The following is a 22,409-nucleotide window of genomic DNA, read 5'->3' on the forward strand; positions in this document are numbered from 1 at the left end:
CAATTCATAAATCATGTGAGTGATTGTATTTTGTCAAAGTGATGGTTTTCATTAGAGAGCCAGTTTCACATTTAGTCAGTCACAAACAATATTAACTTCTGTAGCATTAACAATCACTTAATCTACTATATATGGGCATGGGTACTTGAACAGCAATCATTACACAGTGGGCAGGAACAATCACAAGGCATCTATAAAGAGATTAAATTGTACATGATATAAAGGGGAATTACTGGAATAATATGTACCACAAATTTACATTATAAGAAGTGACATAGGGAAGTAATGAAGAAAAAACATAGAAATGAAATGTGACAGTTTGTGCTTTTTGTTTTTAGGAACATATATTTATCTCAGCTTTAAACCATAGATATTAATAACAAACATTGATTTTGGAAAGTTTCGTAGATTAGAATACTGAATATCAAATAAATGTAATTAAGGCATTTTAAACTAAGGCCTTTTAAACTATGTACCAGCTTAACCAATGATAGATTTAATAAAAAAAAACTCTATGATGATAAAATAATACTTAAAAAAGAAACTAGAACAGCATTCCGACAATGTTAGAAAATAAAAAAAAAGACCACCCAGCTACCATGAACATAATGTTGTACAGTATTACAAACATACGTTATAAATATTCTTTTTACCTACATGTTGTTATACCTGCATTACATTTTCACTAATTGTGCTCAGGTGTGTTATGCATTAAAAAATCTATACTAAGTAGGACTCTAATATGAGGATTAAAATTCTGTCTGCCCTGAGGATTGTAAATCGTAATCCTAGAGGCACACAAAGATAATGTATGCTTTGTTTCCATGTTTTCTGCATTTCGTATTACATATTTCACCAATTGATTGTTTTAATGTACAACAAAATCATTGTACAGCACGTACTCAAAGTGACTACAACATTTTTATACCACTAACAATCAACCCATAAACCACACTAATTGTTCTCACATTCTGTACATAAATTCTCGTAATCATTACGGTTCCTTCATTTAGTGTTGTAATACGTTTCCCTATTTGTAGTACACTAAAATTGTTGTGTTAGGAAACTAATCCCAAATAAGCGTATGGTACCCTGATAATGAGCCAGTGGTGGCATACCTACAGCATAAATGTAAAAAAGCAAACATTCCATTAATCACCATTATCATCATTATTCATAATGACTTAAAACAAATTTAAAATCCTTCAATGACCAACCAGTGCAAACATCAATATACCTGAACTGTTCAACATTCTCTGCTAATACCAGCAGTCTAAATTTAGTCTTTCTTACAGTTGTGTAGAGTACAGAGAAGACATCTCTTAATATCTTAATATCACTCAAGCCTCATGATTTTTAATTTGGTAATTTAAAAGATTAATTTTAAAGCAATATTTAATACAATCAAATAAAACTGTTAAAACATGTCATATTTGATGTAAGAAAAAAGGCAGCCGAAGCATTCTAAGCGCCCGTCACTTAGACATAAAGGGAAAATATACCTTGATCAAGCCCTTTTTCTGTTTTGACAAGCACACGTGCACACAGAGTGCTGTTTAAAGTCACTTTAAAAACATTACTACTATGCCCTGTTAAAGTGGCCTATGCAAAACATATTCTTGTTTCACAGCTCTGCTTAACTGTAACCCCTGAGTAGGTAGATTTCAGCTATTCTGTATGTAAAATTTTGTAGTCACCTATTTTGAATTTGTTGTTCAACTAAAGTGGAGTGTAGTTCATATTTTAGTAAATAACTACCATAACACACACAAAAAAAGAAAAAAATGTAAGATGACAATGGAGCTGTTAGCAGTCAGTGGAGATTTTGGCAGAGAGATCTTGGATTCTTCGGGCACTGCAGCTTTTGCACAGAATATGGCCGTCCAAAGGGTAACATCCCCTTCCCTCTCCTTCAGATGAGAGGAGCAAACCGCACTCCTGAAACACAACCATACATCATCTGATTATGAACTTGATTAATCAAAATATCAAAATGATCTTTATAAAAATTATCAAAAACACAATAACAACTTTAATAGTAATTTAATTGTGCTTACCTCACAAACGTAGCAGTTGACGTGAAAACTGCGATCCAGAGCCACAATCCGTACAGTTTCCTCCTGACCAGGCTCAGGCATTATGGGTTTACCACATACAGAGCATCGTGGTGCAAACTTCCTGCTCAAACAGAAATGATACACAAACAAAAGATAAAGGCTAACAAAACTCAACCTACTCAAACTAAACAAGATTTTTCTTAATGAACATAAATCTCATGTAACATAAAATCTAATACTAACATTGTTGAACTGATAATAAATCAATATTGATATCACATTTATTTAGTACCAAAATGATGATGTATACAAATGTATAAAAGGAATTGCTTATTTAAGCCGTACTTTGAGCCTACACAGTTGGCTTCAGAAAATGTGCTATTCATGTAAACCAGTTTACTTAATGTAAGTGAAAAACGTGTTCTAACCCGTGCACAAGACAAGAACTGGTTCGCCTGGTTTATCTATTAAGCACTAATTCATACAGATTCTGCTTTTCCCCACAGAACGTTGTCTCATTTACAGGAAAGTGGGAGTCATCAAATGCTTTGAAAAAAAGTTAACATTTTGAAATTATATGCAATGTTCATGGCAGTGAACAGATTGCAACGAACCTTAACACCTATGATAGATTTTAGACTGATGTATTACTGCTTTCCATTTGGGGCATTTGGAGAAATTGTGTTTCATTGCTCCAGTACAATCCCAATGCCATATTAAGTGTTTCTTGCAGCTTATGTTTGGAACAACACCTTGCCAAGACATTTTTCCTTTAATTTGTCACCCATATGTATAAAGCTCCTGCCAATGTAATTATATACCAGTAATATTACATTAACCTGTGGAAATCCTCAATGCAGTGGATCTGTGAGGTGGCATCCACTGTGAATGGAACACCATCTAGGCAGCAGCCGCAGACCACACAGTTAAAGCAGCGGGGATGATATGCCTTTCCCATTGCTCGCAAGATTCGATCCAGGATAGGGTTTGAACACTTTGAGCAGCGCTCCAGAGTACTCTGCAGTCAGATTAAAGTGAAGCAAAAAAGAGCACAAACAAGTCTACAGTTAAGCTAATCCAGGACTTAAACAGGCAGTCAAAAGAAATCTCAAGACAACAGAGATGCAAATTTCTTTTAACCAATAGTGGACTGTTGTTAGTCCCATAAAAATATAAAAACATCAGTGTTTCACATAAAAAAAGTCTTTACACTTTGTACACTTTGTTTAATTAAAAAAAAGAAATGCAGCAAACGTCAAAATTATAAACAGTAAGATGACCAGAAACAGCCAACAGTTCATACTAAGAGCTAACTAAAATGCTAATCATAATGAGTAGAAATGCAGTTGGTATATTTAAGTTCTTCCGGACAAACATTACTGTAGTTACAATAAACAGAGTTCTTCCTTTTAACTGGGACATGATGCAAAAATAAAGCAATTCATGCCAAATCCAAATCATTTCTGTAAAAAATATTACACAAAAGTCCACATGTAGTTTAACATACAGTCTCCGTACACAAACACAACACAAACCCGCTTTAATTTGTAATTTTAATGCATAATAGCTCAGTCATTTATGCTTTAAACAATAATAGAGCATAAAGGTTTTTCTGCTCAGATTATGTAACAATGACCAGTTTGTCAAAAAGAAATAAAAATTATTGCTTTTTTAATTTGGGTCACTGCCCTCATTAGTTTTACAATCTAAAAATTCATTAAAATTTAGTGTTTTAACCAAAGAACTTCTTTGTATGTTGTGGTTTTAGCTAACTTTATACAGTAGACAATCAGCAACGTAAAAAACTATTTAGGGCGATCCAAAAATATATATATACCGATCAGCCATAACATTAAAACCACCTCCTTGTTTCTACACTCACTGTCCATTTTATCAGCTCCACTTACCATATAGAAGCACTTTGTAGTTCTACAATTACTGACTGTAGTCCATCTGTTTCTCAACATACTTTTTTAACCTGCTTTTACCCCGTTCTTCAATGGTCAGGACCCCCACAGGATAACCACAGAGCAGGTATTATTTAGGTGGTGGATCATTGTTGTGTTAGTGTGTGTTGTGCTTGTGTGAATCAGACACAGCAGTGCTGCTGGAGTTTTTAAATACCGTGTCAACTCACTGTCCATTGTATTAGTCACTCCTACCTAGTTGGTCAACCTTGTAGATGTAAAGTCAGAGACGATCGCTCATCTATTGCTGCTGTTTGAGTTGGTCATCTTCTAGACCTTCATCAGTGGTCACAGGACGCTGCCTATGGGGCGCTGCTGGCTGGATATTTTTGGTTGGTGGACTATTCTCAATCCAGCAGGGACAGTGAGGTGTTTAAAAACTCCAGCAGCCCTGCTGTGTCTTATCCACTCATACCAGCATAACACACACTAACACACCACCACCATGTCAGTGTCACTGCAGTGCTGAGAATCATCCACCACCTAAATAATAGCTCTTTGGTGGTCCTGTGGGGGTCCTGACCATTGAAGAACAGCATGAATGGGGGCTAACAAAGCATGCAGAGAAACAGGTGGACTACAGTCAGTAATTGTAGAACTACAAAGTGCTTCTATATGGTAAGTGGAGCTGATAAAATGGACAGTGAGTGTAGAAACATGGAGGTGGTTTTAATGTTATGGCTGATCAGTGTATATATTCTCTGGCCAGTTAAGTGGGTAGCATTGACCTTTTGCTTCAAAATTATTTGGAGACTATACACAATCACTAAGCTTAATGGCTGCTCAGACTTCTAACACAACTAAAGTACTTCATAATTGGACAATATCTTAGTCTTGGTAAAAGAAAAGTCAATTATGTGGCAATGCGCAACAAAATGATCATCTGCTTTCACAGACTGTGATTGGTTTTCATTGTGTGAGACTTTATTTTGTAGGTGGGCATTGTTTATTGCGGCAGTAATTGTAAAACACTCAAGAGAAGGGATGGAGAAATTCATTATAAGTATTATTATTGTTAGAACTAACACTAGCAGCTCTTAAGTGACAAAAACACATCATGACACCATAAAGATGTCTAAAAACGATTAAGACATGGTAATGCCAGACACAAAAAGAAATCATTTTTAAACTGAATAAAGGTCAAACAAATATTTAACAGGCAAAGAAAATGTAAATGTTATTAAGGGCACAAAATAAAAAAGCTAAAACTTACAATATAGCAGCTCTCACAGTAGCTCTTTTTGTCCAGTGCATAGAAAGGCTTGCCTCTGAGTTGAGCATGACATGTAATACATGTAAAACACTCCACATGGAACACCTGCTCCATAGCAATACAGCCACTTCCATCGCCTAGCACATTGTCTCCACACCTCGCACAGCGCCCTGAGTTAAGAAAAGTAATGACATTTAATAACAGTAACATGAAATACATATTTACCCTTGATTTATAACAAAGCAACACTTGATGTAGTGTAAAAGACATCTCATACCAAAGTACTCCTCAGTGGGGGGATGATTCATGTCATACACCAATTTCTTAGTCAGTCGATCCAACTCCTCTTCTGGTCTTGGCACAGCAACCTGGTAATACAACATGGCAAATACAAAGGTTGGCTTGTTTACGTGAAACAAATCAGTTAGGGTCTGTTTTGAAAGATTTATAAAGCTAAATATGGCGTGTAATTAGTAAATTCTGATATTCAAGTTCAACCCATTTTTGAAGGTGACCACATGGTACATGTGCCCATTACATGCATATATACATATACTTGTAAAGTGTGCACAGTTCATCAGCCTGATTCTTTCAGTTGGATATTGTTAAAAAAGATTTTTATTGTATGTCCAAAATTATTGATGTGTTTTCATATTTTCTTAAACACTCTGTATCAGAGAGTACATGGAAAAGAGGACAGCTGCTGTGTCCAGAATACCACACCATGTACTACATAGTGTGCTAGATTATTTATCTGGCAATGATGACTTCTGAGCACAAGGAAAATCTTTTGGACTATCTATTTCTATGCCAGAAATGACAATCACATAAAACCCTAAAATTTTATTGTGTTTAATAAGAGATGTAGACCATTAACCTATAAGGAGAAGTCAAAACTTATATACAAAACCCAAATTCTTGGTCAAAGAAGAAAAAAAACATGCTGTTGGGTAGAGCTGATGAACTGGGAGCAGCTCTGTTGCCTGTGATTCAGGTTGCACACTTAACAGTAAATAGCTACATCACAAATTGCTTAAAAAATACATATTTTTTCTTTTAGACCTTCTACCATTTACAAAGCCATAATTAATCAGAGTTTAACAGTTTAAATCAATACCTACATTAAATGTAAAATAAAAGAATTACTATAGACTGACGTTCTGTGTATCATACATTTTGACTGGAGTACACAAGACAAAAAGCATTTTGTCACATGGTGCCGCCAACCAATCAGTGTTTTTAGTGCAGTATGTCACAAAACGTAACTTCAGTCATCAGCTTAAATTTATTTAGAGGACAAATGTGTAGATGAACCAAATATTGCAATGCCATAGACTTTTCCTTTTAGGGAACAATGTGAGCTAACTGAACTAAGCAAACTAAAATCTATTTTTACTACTTAGTATACCACCAGGAATCCCCTCATTTTCTGCCAATTTTGTTACCACCAAATCCCACCCACCAACATAATCTCCCATCTTTACATGATGGCTTATATACTAGCATGGTGAGGACCAGCACATGCTTTTCAAAAAACATATGCACATCATTCCAACACATTTTAGAATATGCCACAACTTTGTATATAACTGAATTCTGTTAATCTTTCTGATTCGGAAGAGACAGGAATGTCATGTTTAGAATCCTGGCAAAGGATGCCTGGTGCTTGAAAAGGGCCTGGATGGATGATATTAAAATAAATTTTATAATTAATTAGTATGAAAGTTAACCAGGACAATGAATCAAAACTGACTGCATGTATAGTTTCTTTCTTAGTAAAATTTCACCTTATTAGTCTGGTAAGTCGACCCCTGGTCTTGTGCTTTCTTTCCTGGAGGTCCCTGAACTCTGGATTGTGTTTGAGCTCCACTTGAGCCTCCCTTATATGCTGATGGATCGCCATGAGCCTCCTGGGCTGGAAGTGGAGGGGGTGCGTACCAGCTTTGACCTTGGCCTTGAATCTCAGAGTAATGTGGCCTGTCTGGGCGAGTAGCTTGCTGGCGAGGTGGGGGTGGGGTGTAGGCCTGTTCTGCTTGATGTCCACTTTGTGAATAAGTGACAGGCATGGCAGTTTTGACCTGCACGGTGAAACGTGGCCCGCTAGGGGTTGAGGCAGTGGTGTAGGAGGCCGGCACTGGTTGGGGGTATGGTTTGTGGGCAGAGGAAGATGGAGAGGGGTATGTGTAGTCAGGTTTTTGGCTGGTGGCATATGAAAAGGATGAATGGTACTGACTTTGAGGATGAGGAGGGTAACCCATTGAGGGTCTGGGCTGAGAGGGAGCAGCTGTCTGGCCAGATGGTTTATTGTAATGTAGAGGTTTGTTGTAAGGCACATTGTCGTACAGCTGTGAAAATAAAACTCACATTAACACGTGGCACAGAAACAATTTTTACAAACAGCCATTCAAGTAAAGTTTCTATGAAAATAAGTGCAACTGCCACCACAATTCTAAATGAAATATCATGAGATTGTTCAACAATTTAAAAACATGTTAAAATGCACAATCAATTAACAAATTATTCAAATATTTCCATCCTCATTTTACTTCCTTTATTTTTATTTGTGTTTATTGCTGAATAAAGACCCCATCTGTGGAAAGGTTTTGTAAAATGCAATAAAAACAAAAATATGTCATTTGTAAACCTTTATTATATTTTATAGCTGTTACTTATAATCTATACCAGCCTTACAATGTTAACCGAAATAACACCTCCATATGTACCCTCAGGTCCTGTTGTTGTAGTGTGTTGTATAATGTGAATCTCTGTAGTGTGTACTATTACTTTTGATTTATGTAACTTGCTACTGAGGCCTTAATTTCCTTCGGGATTAATAAAATATCTATCTATCTCTCTATTTATCTATCTTTCTAGCTATTTAACTGACATATTAAGAAATGTAACTAAAGTACTAAGAAAAGGTTAGGGTTTTTAATATAAACCAGTTTAGAACACTTTTTAATCTTTTCAGGACTGAGGACACTAATGTTTGCAGTTTTGGAAGAGGAATTATTGTCCATTTATGCTTAATTAAAGACTTAAGCTGCTAAACCGTCTGGGGTCACAATTATCTAATACTCCTTTTCATGATGTGCCATAAAAGACAGATCAGCGTCAAGCACAAGCATGTCTACGAAGCCAAGCTGTTAAAAGCATGCAGAATGAGGTCTGCATATACTGATGGCATCATATGTTTCTCTAAAATCCCAATTCACACTTCCACCTCATTGGTACCTTCACACATAAGCAAGTCACCCAAGCTCCGAACAATGATGCACCACCATCCTATGAAAGAACTTTAAAAAGTCAACATTTGCTGAATGGTCCTTTTCTCTTGGAGAACATGATGTCCTTTTTGTTAAAAAAAAAACCTGTAATGTGGACTCATCTGACCACAGCAAATGTTAACACTGTCTTTCAGTCCATCTGCACAGAACTGGTACATAGCTTTCACTTTGCATAATAGAGATTCACATAGCACTTCTTGATACAGGGGTACTGTGTTAAGTGGACTACAGGCCCATGTGGATATATTTACCACAGTAGACTGACTAAGTCTAACTATTCCACACTTTTAACACAAGTTTTCATTTTCATTTTGACCATAAGAATTATTGTTACTATTTAGTCAGATAAATCATTGTCAAAAGAACTGGTATACCTGTGTGCTTGAGTTCTGAGGATGGCTATCCAGGTCAGCCAACATGCATGTGAGAGAATCAATCTCCGCATCAATACTAGAGAGGTGGTTCTCAGAGCCCCGAGCCTAAAAAGTAGCAAGTTGGCAAAAATGTATAATGCACTTAAGAAATGAAATATATATCAATTCTGGCAGCAAACAGTACAGCAAATTCAGAAAGTATTCTGATCCCTTGACTTTTTGCACACTTTGTGTTTGATTTGATTGAGCTTTTCAAAAATTTATTAAAAATGAAAAACTGTAATCTTCCATTCAGCAATGGGGTCAGGCACTTTCTGTCTGCTTTAATTAACCATGAGATGTGTCTAGAACTCAGTTGGAGTTGATCTGATTGGGAATTGTTGTTTGTTTATTAGGATTTTAACATCACATTTTACACTTCGGTTACATTCATGACAGGACAAGAAGTTACAGGTTACATAACACTTATCAATTCAAGTTCAGTGTCAAACACTCCAATTCACCTTGCATGTCACCACCTTGCATGTCTTTGGACTGTGGGAGGAAACCCACGCAGACACATGAAAAGTCCACACAGAAAGGACCTGGACCACACCGCCTGGAAGTCGAACCCTAGACCTTCTTGCTGTGAGGTAACAGTGCTACCACCAAGCTACCGTGCCCACCACTGCTGTGTAGAAGGCTCAACATCTTGCTCAGAGTATGTTAAATGACATGTACACGATTCTGGCAACATAAGGGAAAAGAGTTGACTAAATAAAATAATTTTGATTGACTAAATAAAAATGTAGCTCTTTGGGCAGAACTACAAGCACTTTGTTTGGTAAATAAAAAACAAGCACTGCTTATCACTTGGCTAGTACCATTCCTATGGTAATACGTGGCCATGTCAGCATCATACTGTGGGGTTCTTCTCAGTGACAGGAATAGGGCGACTGGTAAAAATTGTGGAACAAATTAATGCAGCCAAATCCAATCTCCGAAGTAAACAAAAACTCAAAATGAAAGAACAGTTTAGCCAAAACAGCACTGGAGTGGCTTCACAGCAAGTCTCTAAATGTCCTTAAGTGGCCCAGCCAAAGACTAGACCTAAGCCAACCTGAACATACGTGGAGAGACCTGAAGATGGTGCTTTACATATGTTCACTATCAGCCATGAAAAAATTGTATAAACTGCCCAAATGCAAAGCTGGCCAAATCCAGAAAGATTTGCAGCCGTAATTGCTGCCACAGTATTGAATAAAGAGTCTGATTACTTTTGTGAATAACATATTTCAAGTTTTGATTTTTAATTAATTTTCTAAAATATCTTTTACAATTATAAGTGATTAAGTAAAGCTTGATGAGTGAAAAAGGCGAGGAAGGCAAGGAAATTAAAAATAAAATTAACAACATAAAGTGTGCAAAAACTCAAGGATTCTGAATTCAAGCACCTTTTCATGACTTGACCAATCACAACACAGCTAGCAGAAAAACATGAGGAAGAACAAAGGTTAGGCAATATTAATTTTATTTATAAATAGGCATTTGAGCTCTGTACTCACATGGTGATCTAAGCTGGTCACGTGTGGGCTCCAAAATAGATGATCATCTTTGGGCCCGTGCCCTGGGGGGTAGTATTGCTCTCCTTTTGGGGAAAGGGGGTGGTAAGACGACAGCCCTGAATAGTCATCCTGGTACTGGTGGTGCATGCTTCCACCTTAATATTCAGACAAACAAGCAAGTTAAACTATTTGTGTATGCAAGTCCATGTCTGCCACTTTGGCTTCTAACCACACACAGTGCCTTAAAAAACAGTCCCCCGTTTTTAAATTTCTATTGTCATAGCTTGCATTTATGTCAACTCAAACATATAGGGCTATAGCATTTTTTTACTTATCTGTTAATGTTTTGTACTTGTAAGACCAAATTTGTTGAAATGTGTAAAAAAAATACTACAAGTGTAAGGTCTGTAGGTATAAACAGATTCTAAATAATTTCAAGATTATTTACGAAAGATAAAAAAAAAATACTAAAATGCAGTGATGCTTATTTTATGTAAAAAAAAATTCCTCGTCGGGGTGCTCAGATGGTGCAGCGGTAAAACACACTAGCAGGCGCTCGGGTGGCGCAGCAGAATATTCCACTAGCACACCAGCATCGGTGTTGCCACTGGTCAGCTGGGCGCCATCTGGCGGGCAATTGGCAGTACCTGCAGCAGATACTAATTGGCCACCGTATCTGCAGAGTGGGGGCCGGACTATGTGTGGGTGAGTGGGTGTTCATACGCTGTGTACGTTCCCTGATTGGCGGAAGAGACGCCTGCGCAGAATGCAGGGGCGAGAAGAGGAGGGCTGTACACGCGTCGGAAGAGGCGTGTACAGTGACGTGCTCTCCTTTGATGCAATCTGGTATCTCTCAGCAGCGGAAGACAAAATTGAGTGTGCTAAATCGGGAGGAAAATAGGCAGAAAATGCATTAAAAAAAAAAGAAAACACCACCACTAGCAGACCAGAGCTGACATCTCAAACTCGCATGTTTGAATCACAGCTCTGCTACTGGCTGGCCAGGCACCTACAGACAATAATTGTCTCGTCCAAACTGCTGCAATTATGACCTCTGTTTGTTGATCGATGGCGCCTGCACAGAGACGGGGTATAATGAAGGTCAGGGCGTGACTCTCCATATGCGATACTGATCCCCGTGTGAACCTGTTTCATGCAGGTAAAAAAAGGCAGGTGGATATTGTACATGTCTCAAAGAGGGAGTGTGTTAGTCACAGCTCTCCTCGATCAGGAGTGGAAGTCAGCAGCAGTAGAGGAAGCAAAATGCAAGCAAAATTGGGTTATTGGATACAACTAGAAAAAAAAATTGGGGGAAAAACATAAATAAAGTTTCCTATATCAATTGTCAACCTCCGTTTAGTTGCTCATATTGTTTGCATGGTTTAACAAAAACAATTTACCCTAACATTTAGGTCAAACTTTTGGGAACTAGTTTGTTATATCTTTATATTTGTTGGTTTCTTTATATTGTCCATGGCTTAGTCGTACCTGTACTTTACTATTTTATCTTGTATATATTTTTTGTGTGTGTGTAACAAAGCAGAGAAGCATTACTACTTCATGTCAAGCTGTTCATGTTCTAAGTCTATTAAATTTTTTAGGTGTTGTGACAGAAAACATGTTTACCTGAAGGTCCAGTGGCCATGTACCTTGTTGGTACACTGTTTCCACCTGCTGCTCTATTTTGATCATATACACCGTATCTGGGCTTCTGGTCAGGTAGACCCTTCTTGGTTGGTTTGTAAAAGGCCGGTCCAGAGTGTGACATTGTTGTTGCAGCTCTCTCAGGAGTACCCAGGGTTCTCTGAGGCAGCCAGTCAGGGCCTGACATAACACACTACCACTACAGGACAAAAATAAACATGTTTATCAATATACAGTATAATGTTCTACATTGAATACAGTACTTTATTGTTTAATCATAATAATTTTTTCAACTTCATCTCAGCCAGGGCTATTGTGTGCCTGGGACCACACACAAACACTGAGAACCTGGCAGGATTACACCCTGGACCAAGCAGAACTCCATTACAGGGCAACACTTACACATTCACTACCAACGGTGGCAAGCAATCTACATTATGCATGTTTTAAGAGAAAACCCACGCAAAAACAAACAGTGACCAGAGGAGGGGCTCATACCCAGGGGCTCATAACAGGTAAGCATTAATGATTTTGCTTTGTAAATATTTGCAAACAGTTACCATGGAAAACTATGAGATACAGTAATTTGGGTTTCCTACAACAAATTACAGTTACTACAACAGAGTAAGTTCAAAGCAGGAAAAGAGAACCATTCCCATGCAAGAGGGGATTTCCAGGAGTCCTTCTACAATCTCACACAGGTGCAAAGTTCCTCTTGATCCCCACTGCCACAATAGCTATTGTATTAATATTTAAACTTGACCCTTTGTGTACAAACTTGTACACCACAATAATATCGGAAATGTGGTGTTATACGTTTTCATTGATTCACCTGGACTAACACAATATAGGCTTGTTGAACATGGTGCATTAATATTTCTTTATCAGTTATCCAATTTAGAATTATTGGAAAGAAAAGACAGCTGACATTAGCTTTGTTTTTTATATTAATAATATTTTAAAGATGATGTTTTTCACAACTAATAGTTTTATGTTATAATAAAATTTGTTCAATAATTTTGTGTGATGTTTGCTTGTTCACATCTTATTTATCTTCAGTATACACTGATCAGCCATAATATTAAAACCACCTCCTTGTTTCAACACTTACTGTCCATTTTATCAGCTCCACTTACCATATAAAAGCACTTTGTAGTTCTACAATTAGTTCTGACTGTAGTCCATCTATTTCTCTACATACTTTTTAGTATGTAGCCTGCTTTTACCCTGTTCTTCAATGGTCAGGAGCCCCACAGGACCACTACAGAGCAGCTATTATTTAGATGGTGGATCATTCTCAACAATGCAGTGACACTGACATGGTGGTGGTGTGTTAGTGTGTGTTGTGCTGGTATGAGTGGATCAGACACAGCAGCGCTGCTGGAGTTTTTATATACCATGTCCAGTCACTGTCCACTCTATTAGACACTCCTACCTAGTTGGTCCACCTTGTAGATGTAAAGTCAGAAGCGATCGCTCATCTTTTACTGCTGTTTGAGTTGGTAATCTTCTAGACCTTTATCAGTGGTCACAGGACGCTGCCTACGGGGCGCTGTTGGCTGGATATATTTTTGGTTGGTGGACTATTCTCAGTCCAGCAGGGACAGTGAGGTGTTTAAAAACTTCATCAGCACTGCTGTCTTATCCACTCATACCAGCACAACACACACTAACACACCACCACCATGTCAGTGTCACTGCAGTGCTGAGAATCATCCACCACCTAAATAATACCTGCTCTGTGGGGGTCCTAACCATTGAAGACCAGCAGGAAAGGGGGTTAACAAAGCATGCAGAGAAACAGGTGGACTCCAATTGTAGAACTACAAAGTGCTTCTACATGGTAAGTGGAGCTGATAAAATGGACAGCAAGTGTAGAAACAAGGAGGTGGTTTTAATGTTATGGATGATCGGTGTATATTTCTTACTGGTCAGATTTGCAGGGATTTCAGAGCATTATACACAAGGTACAAGGTCATCACAGAACATTACAGAGTTCCATATTTAGAGTGAGCTATTTAATTAAGCAAATCCTATTTACGTGTTGTGAGCGGGGAATAAAACCTAAGCACCCAAAAGAACCCCACACCAGCAAGAACATAGCAAACTCCACACAGATTGTAACCGGAAATATGGATTGACCCCAAGTCTCCAGGACCCTTTGGGACCACCAACACCAATCCCTCTGACACCAATACCACCTTCTAATCTAGTCTTTAAACATCAGTTGACAAATGCTATGTAAACAATAAATTCATATTTATTATTTCTATGCATTTAAGCCATCAGGGTTGTTATGGTTCCAGAGCATAGCCTGGACAAGAGCATTAATTGTCTAACAAAACTTGCTGCCCCTTTTTTTTTTAAATACTAAACAACACGAATAATAATAATAAAAATATATGATAGTCATAACTAATGTGCTAAGCTTCGGTGGGTACTGTTGGGAGAACATGGTGTTGCATTTTGGATAATGACTATTGGATAAGCTCTGCTATTACTACATTCAAGAGGTGATCATTACGTTTTGTATATAAGGTAACAACATGTTTAAAAAGAAATATTTTATGTTATTAAAACACAATTAAATGACTTACTAAATATGCATACATTTAACTATGTAAGTTTGAGCTGGAACCGAGCTAAGGACCGACACCACGCCGACTTCAACTACATCTGAATCAGTTTAAGAACAAACTCAAACCCGAGGACTGCTGGCCGAGAACACAACAATATACACAAACTGAACGCCGAAACACAATGCTGCAAGCTTAGCTGTTTCAGGAATATAGTATAAAGACTAAAACTCACACAATTAAAACACCACTGCATTCGCTGACAATGTATCAGAGTACAAGAGTCGCTAACACTGCACTCTTACCATTTGTGGCTGTGAGCACTAATCGGTTCCGACCGATCGTTTGTTTAGTTACGATCTCGTTGACTCGAAATTCCTGACCATATAACAATACAAATGTTCAAAATTCCCGATATTGTGAAAAGAGAAGATATAGTGCAAAAAAACGAACAATATAGAGGTTTCCTTCTCTCCAGCTGCTAATTTGAGTTTCCGTTCCACCTTAAATGGTGGCACAGTTCTTTTGTAAAGCCTGTGGATAGCTGTACTATTTAAGGTGGAACGGAACTTGACCAAGCTCGCGAATACTTAGCTGAATAGCTGATAGCTGAATTTAGGTCAAAGGTTACGCGTCGATTAATTTCCCTAAACCCATTAAACTGTTTACATGATTTTATCTTCCGCCTAAAACTGCATAAGTAAATTCAAAGATTTTAAAACTGACAGGGATACAACTGAAGTAATTGTATGGCTTATAGAGAATTTCATTATAGATATATAGACATAGATATACTTTATTTGTCATGTACAGGTGTACAGTACAATGAAATTCTTTCTTCGCATATCCCAGCTTGTTTGGAAGCCGGGGTCAGCGCTGGAGTCAGCCATCGTACAGCAGACAGGGTTAAGGGCCTTGCTCAAGGACCCAACAGTGGCCACATAGCAGAGCCTGGATTTGAACAGCCAATCTTCCGGTTGGTAGCCCAAAGCTCGACCCACTAGGCTACCACTGTCCAAAATTTTGAATGCAATAAAACCATTTAACACTGGTCAGCAAGGTACGTTGTAGGAAATAACTAAAACTTGAGAAACATAAAAACTAGGGCTGTCACACGATTAACATTTTTAATAGAGATTAATCGCGATTAAAGATCGAGATTAATCGCGATTAAATATCCAAATTAATCGCGATTAATCAACTGCAAAAATAACTAAGCAAAATTTGAACAGTTATGCACATTTCTATTGCAAGAAAATGTTTACTAATAAAAAATGTAATAAAATTATAAAATTTGTAAATCTATATTATTTTTAGAAAGCCAGCCAGTGCATATACAGAGTTGTTAACAGCTACCCATCTTTCAGCCAGTTATTTAAAATGAAAGTCTGTTCACATTATCTGGTTAAAGTGAGGATCTTTTCCTGTTCGTAACCCTGCCACTGAAAACAGGTGCTCAGGGTACTAATATGAACCATTTCTAGATGCAACACGTATAACGTCATGACCCACATCGATAATTATGTTAAAGCGTCTACAGTCCATTGCGATCCATTTAACACCAGTGTTTGTAATGTTTCCACGACATGTATAGTTCATGGGCTTTCCATCCAAATTCCTCTGAAATAAAGTTAGACTGAGTCTGAGCTCATTTTGCCTGTATCGCATATCCGTGCGCGCAGATGACCGACGAGACAAATACGTGCTTTGACCAAAGATGATATTAAAGTGTCAATTAATAACTGTAATTTTGTCTAGTGATTATTTCTCACGCTTTTTGAAAACAAAAATTATGATTCGAAACACACTACATTTTGCAATATGTAGCAGCAGCAGTTCGAGTAATTTGTAACTCACAACCACAAACTGGAAAAAGACCGGTGTTATCACTATACAGTATAAACACAATAATGCTGTGTTAAAGCAGCGCAAATTACCAGTGACGTATGTTTAAAGTGGCACAAACACAGCCCAATAAAAAACGTTTGATTACAAATTTTATTCTCGATTAATTTTTGTAATCACTATTACAATTTTAATTAACAGCCCTAATAAAAACACATAACATATGAAAACAATTCAACGAGTCATTGTTAGTTTGGTTTAGTTTATCTGCTTATCTGTTTATCTGGTGGTACAACATTACAATGTTATAAGATGTAAAGATATAGATTGAACACTTTATTGTATTCATGGTGGGTCTAGAGCTGATCCTGGAAACACAGGGTGCTATTACTATCTGGACAGGGTGTTTCACAATTACTGCCACCTGGGAGGATTGGCATGGCTTTGGGAGGTGGAAAAGAAGTACTCACAAGAAAACAACATAGAGGAGAACTTGACATACTCCAAGTGAGTGACTAAAATATGTAGTATTCGTTATTCATATTTGGCCACAACTCTGACAGGATCGTCACAACTCTGACTCTGGATTATTGTGATTATTTTAAAACATATTAATACAATATTGCAAATGCTAATTGCATATACTTTTTAAATGACAATTTTAATTTGCAGGTCCCTGCTCTACAACAGTAACTGACTATTTCTCTCCATTAAACTACTCAGATGCTAGTCTGGTCTCACATAATCTAGAGACTACTGTGACTTCCTTTTAGGCAGATCTTTTTATTTTGTTTGTTTGTTTATTAGGATTTTAACATCATGTTTTACATTTTGGGTTACATTCATGACGAGAACACTATTTACTCATTACACAAGGTTCATCACTTCTCAGGGTTATGTCGAACACAGTTATGAACAATTTAGTGTCTCCAATTAACCTCACTTGCATGTCTTTGGACTGTCCGAGGAAACCAGAGCACCTGGAGGAAACCCATGCAGACACTGGGAGAACATGCAAACTCGACACAGAAAGGACCCGGACCGCCCCATATGAGGATCGAACCCAGGACCTTCTTGCTGTGCGGCGACAGTGCTACCCACTTAGCCACCATGCCGGAACTTTTTATTTTCACCATCAAACACATATAATTGATACAAAATGCAGCTGCACCTTTAGTGCACTTTTAGTTCTCAATCTACCCAAGCACTGCTTTAACACCCCATTGGTCAACTTCCCTTAATGGCCTCCTATAGCTTTCGGCATAAGATTAAAAACAATAACTCTGCCGCTCAGGTGGCGCAGCGGTAGAGTACGCTAGTGCACCAGAGTTGGGGTTCTGAATGCATCGCATCGAATCTCAGCTCTGCCTTTCCGACTGGGTTGGGCGGCAGCATGAACAACGATTGACTGTTGTTCAGGGTTAGAGGGTAGAGAGTCGGATCATAGGTCCTCATAACTGGTACAACTGCGGTTTCTGCTGGCTGACTGATGGCGCCTGAACAGGGCTGAGGAATAATGCTGATGGGGGTGTGACCCTCCGTACACAGCGTCCATTAGTGTATGAACTCGACTCGTGCAGGTGAAAAAAGCAGTCTGTACTGATTGCGTACCGGAGGGGGCACAAGTCAGTTGAGAGGCATCCTCAAAGGGTCGGTGAAGGGTCGAACCAGTATAGAGGACGCAATCAGGGTAATTGGACACGACTAGAATAGGGGAGAGAAATTGGGAGAAAATTGGGAGAAAAAAGTGGGGAAAAATTGATTTAAAAAAAACCCCAATAACTCTTCTGTTCCATGTACCCTTTAAATCCTAAGTCTGGCTTGCCTTGACCCACACCTAAGGACTTAATGATGATAATCATTAAGCATCTTTTTGATGTTCTGGCACCCAGGTATTGGAAAGAACTGTCCAAATTACAAAATCTCTCAGTGTTTATAGGGGACAGCTTAAGATTTACCCTTTCCTAGTATTTAAGCAAAAAACTGGCCTTACACTTACTTATAACAATGTTTTTTGTCCTTAACCATATCACATTCATACAAGGCTGAATTGTGTTCCTAAATGTTACATATTTGTGCCAGAGCATTGTAATGTTTACTGAAAAGGACACAAAGCACTTCTCTAGATTATTCTGGATGACATGAAAAACCAAATGCTATAATTGTTTTATAAAACCATTTAAACCTTTTTTAAACGATATTCATCAAAATGCAGATTTCACCAACATGTACAACTCTAATGATTAAATATTGATCTACTGAATTTAAGTTTGGTTTCTAGATTTGATGCACTCCTCTTTTTACTCCAAAGTTCGTAGTAATGAAAATCTAGCAAGCAAGCATAACAGGCGAAACGTCCATGCATGCACTTTAGCTACAAGACTGACTTCTTAATCACCTACAAGCATGTCTGTTCGAAACCATCGCGAACAAACTCAAATTTTACAGTGAACACGGACACACTAACACTTACAACCATGCACCATTAAAACCACATCGTAAAGTAGCTGTGTACTCTCCGTTCAAGCTGCTTTGTTTGTTTGCATGAGCATGCTAACTGTATGTAGCCTACAAACAAAATACAACTGTAGGCATGACAGATCACAGCTAACACTTCCTTTATGTATACACAAACCAAAAGCACTTACGTTAAGTGACTTCATCATGCATTCGATGTGATTACGTACCAAGTTTCCTACTTGATGAGTTTGAATGGACTACATGGAGTAACGACAACAGCTACTTCTGCAGGTTCTAAACCCAGGGTGACGGCCTAATCTAGTGACGTAATCGTGCCGGGGTGCAGAAATACAAGATACGGTGCAGCGATATGCAGCTCAGTCAGTGTCCCATATTAATAGATGTCGTATATTCAAACCTACAAATCTCATTACACATGCAATGGCTACATATAAAACATCCCTGTTGATCCATCCATCCATTCATACATCCTTCCATACATACATACATACATCCATACATACATACATCTATCCATACATACATACATACATACATACATACATACATCTATCCATACATACATACATACATACATACATACATCTATCCATCCATCTATCCATCCATCCATCCATCCATCCATCCATCCATCCATCCATCCATCCATCCATCCATCCATCCATCCATACATACATACATCTATACATACATACATGCATACATGCATACATGCATACATTCATACATCTATCTATCTATCCATCCATCCATCCATCCATCCATCCATCCATCCATCCATACATACATACATACATACATACATACATCTATCCATCCATACATACAGGGGTTGGACAAAATAACTGAAACACCTGTCATTTTAGTGTGGGAGGTTTCATGGCTAAATTGGACCAGTCTGGTGGCCAATCTTCATTAATTGCACATTGCACCAGTAAGAGCAGAGTGTGAAGGTTCAATTAGCAGGGTAAGAGCACAGTTTTGCTCAAAATATTGCAATGCACACAACATTATGGGTGACATACCAGAGTTCAAAAGAGGACAAATTGTTGGTGCACGTCTTGCTGGCGCATCTGTGACCAAGACAGCAAGTCTTTGTGATGTATCAAGAGCCACGGTATCCAGGGTAATGTCAGCATACCACCAAGAAGGACAAACCACATCCAACAGGATTAACTGTGGACGCAAGAGGAAGCTGTCTGAAAGGGATGTTCGGGTGCTAACCCGGATTGTATCCAAAAAACATAAAACCACGGCTGCTCAAATCACGGCAGAATTAAATGTGCACCTCAACTCTCCTGTTTCCACCAGAACTGTCCGTCGGGAGCTCCACAGGGTCAATATACACGGCCGGGCTGCTATAGCCAAACTTTTGGTCACTCGTGCCAATGCCAAACGTCGGTTTCAATGGTGCAAGGAGCGCAAATCTTGGGCTGTGGACAATGTGAAACATGTATTGTTCTCTGATGAGTCCACCTTTACTGTTTTCCCCACATCCGGGAGAGTTACGGTGTGGAGAAGCCCCAAAGAAGCGTACCACCCAGACTGTTGCATGCCCAGAGTGAAGCATGGGGGTGGATTAGTGATGGTTTGGGCTGCCATATCATGGCATTCCCTTGGCCCAATACTTGTGCTAGATGGGCGCGTCACTGCCAAGGACTACCGAACCATTCTGGAGGACCATGTGCATCCAATGGCGGTGCCGTGTATCAGGATGACAATGCACCAATACACACAGCAAGACTGGTGAAAGATTGGTTTGATGAACATGAAAGTGAAGTTGAACATCTCCCATGGCCTGCACAGTCACCAGATCTAAATATTATTGAGCCACTTTGGGGTGTTTTGGAGAAGCGAGTCAGGAAACGTTTTCCTCCACCAGCATCACGTAGTGACCTGGCCACTATCCTGCAAGAAGAATGGCTTAAAATCCCTCTGACCACTGTGCAGGACTTGTATATGTCATTTCCAAGACGAATTGATGCTGTATTGGCCGCAAAAGGAGGCCCTACACCATACTAATAAATTATTGTGGTCTAAAACCAGGTGTTTCAGTTATTTTGTCCAACCCCTGTACATACATACATCCATACATCCATACATACATACATACATACATACATACTGTACATACATCCATACATACATACATCTATACATCCATCCATCCATCCATACATACAGTGTATCACAAAAGTGAGTACACCCCTCACATTTCTGCAAATATTTTATTATATCTTTTCATGGGACAACACTATAGAAATAAAACTTGGATATAACTTAGAGTAGTCAGTGTACAACTTGTATAGCAGTGTAGATTTACTGTCTTCTGAAAATAACTCAACACACAGCCATTAATGTCTAAATAGCTGGCAACATAAGTGAGTACACCCCACAGTGAACATGTCCAAATTGTGCCCAAATGTGTCGTTGTCCCTCCCTGGTGTCATGTGTCAAGGTCCCAGGTGTAAATAGGGAGCAGGGCTGTTACATTTGGTGTTTTGGGTACAATTCTCTCATACTGGACACTGGATATTTAACATGGCACCTCATGGCAAAGAACTCTCTGAGGATGTGAGAAATAGAATTGTTGCTCTCCACAAAGATGGCCTGGGCTATAAGAAGATTGCTAACACCCTGAAACTGAGCTACAGCATGGTGGCCAAGGTCATACAGCGGTTTTCCAGGACAGGTTCCACTCGGAACAGGCTTCGCCAGGGTCGACCAAAGATGTTGAGTCCACGTGTTCGGCGTCATATCCAGAGGTTGGCTTTAAAAAATAGACACATGAGTGCTGCCAGCATTGCTGCAGAGGTTGAAGACGTGGGAGGTCAGCCTGTCAGTGCTCAGACCATACGCCGCACACTGCATCAACTCGGTCTGCATGGTCGTCATCCCAGAAGGAAGCTGAGGCACAAGAAAGCCCGCAAACAGTTTGCTGAAGACAAGCAGTCCAAGAACATGGATTACTGGAATGCCCTGTGGTCTGACGAGACCAAGATAAACTTGTTTGGCTCAGATGGTGTCCAGAGTAACTTAGAGTAGTCAGTGTACAACTTGTATAGCAGTGTAGATTTACTGTCTTCTGAAAATAACTCAACACACAGCCATTAATGTCTAAATGGCTGGCAACATAAGTGAGTACACCCCACAGTGAACATGTCCAAATTGTGCCCAAAGTGTCAATATTTTGTGTGACCACCATTATTATCCAGCACTGCCTTAACCCTCCTGGGCATGGAATTCACCAGAGCTGCACAGGTTGCTACTGGAATCCTCTTCCACTCCTCCATGATGACATCACAGAGCTGGTGGATGTTAGACACCTTGAACTCCTCCACCTTCCACTTAAGGATGCGCCACAGGTGCTCAATTGGGTTTAGTCCATCACCTTTACCTTCAGCTTCCTCAGCAAGGCAGT

The 22,409-nt window shown here is 38.8% G+C and overlaps 1 protein-coding gene across 5 annotated transcripts; it reads right to left on the minus strand.

Moving 5' to 3' along the window:
* Positions 1-3: 3 nt before the first annotated feature.
* Positions 4-19,279, minus strand: trip6 (thyroid hormone receptor interactor 6). 5 transcript variants are annotated; one of them, XM_062994277.1, is made up of 10 exons: positions 19,195-19,279; positions 12,069-12,285; positions 10,443-10,597; positions 8,899-9,003; positions 7,025-7,582; positions 5,515-5,605; positions 5,238-5,407; positions 2,897-3,075; positions 2,058-2,178; positions 4-1,938 (listed from the first exon to the last, which is right to left on the minus strand). In XM_062994277.1, exons 2-10 carry the CDS (start codon positions 12,271-12,273, stop codon positions 1,807-1,809), a joined length of 1,716 nt encoding a protein of 571 aa, XP_062850347.1. In that variant the 5' UTR covers positions 12,274-12,285; positions 19,195-19,279; the 3' UTR covers positions 4-1,806. The 5 variants fall into 5 exon arrangements, with proteins under 5 accessions (XP_062850347.1, XP_062850346.1, XP_062850348.1 ...); XM_062994276.1 differs by having other exon boundaries at positions 19,156-19,266; XM_062994278.1 differs by lacking the exon at positions 19,195-19,279 and adding an exon at positions 14,968-15,046.
* Positions 19,280-22,409: the final 3,130 nt, after the last annotated feature.

This window comes from Trichomycterus rosablanca, chromosome 4, assembly GCF_030014385.1.
Source record: "Trichomycterus rosablanca isolate fTriRos1 chromosome 4, fTriRos1.hap1, whole genome shotgun sequence".
In the NCBI taxonomy this organism is placed as follows: Eukaryota; Metazoa; Chordata; class Actinopteri; order Siluriformes; family Trichomycteridae; genus Trichomycterus; species Trichomycterus rosablanca.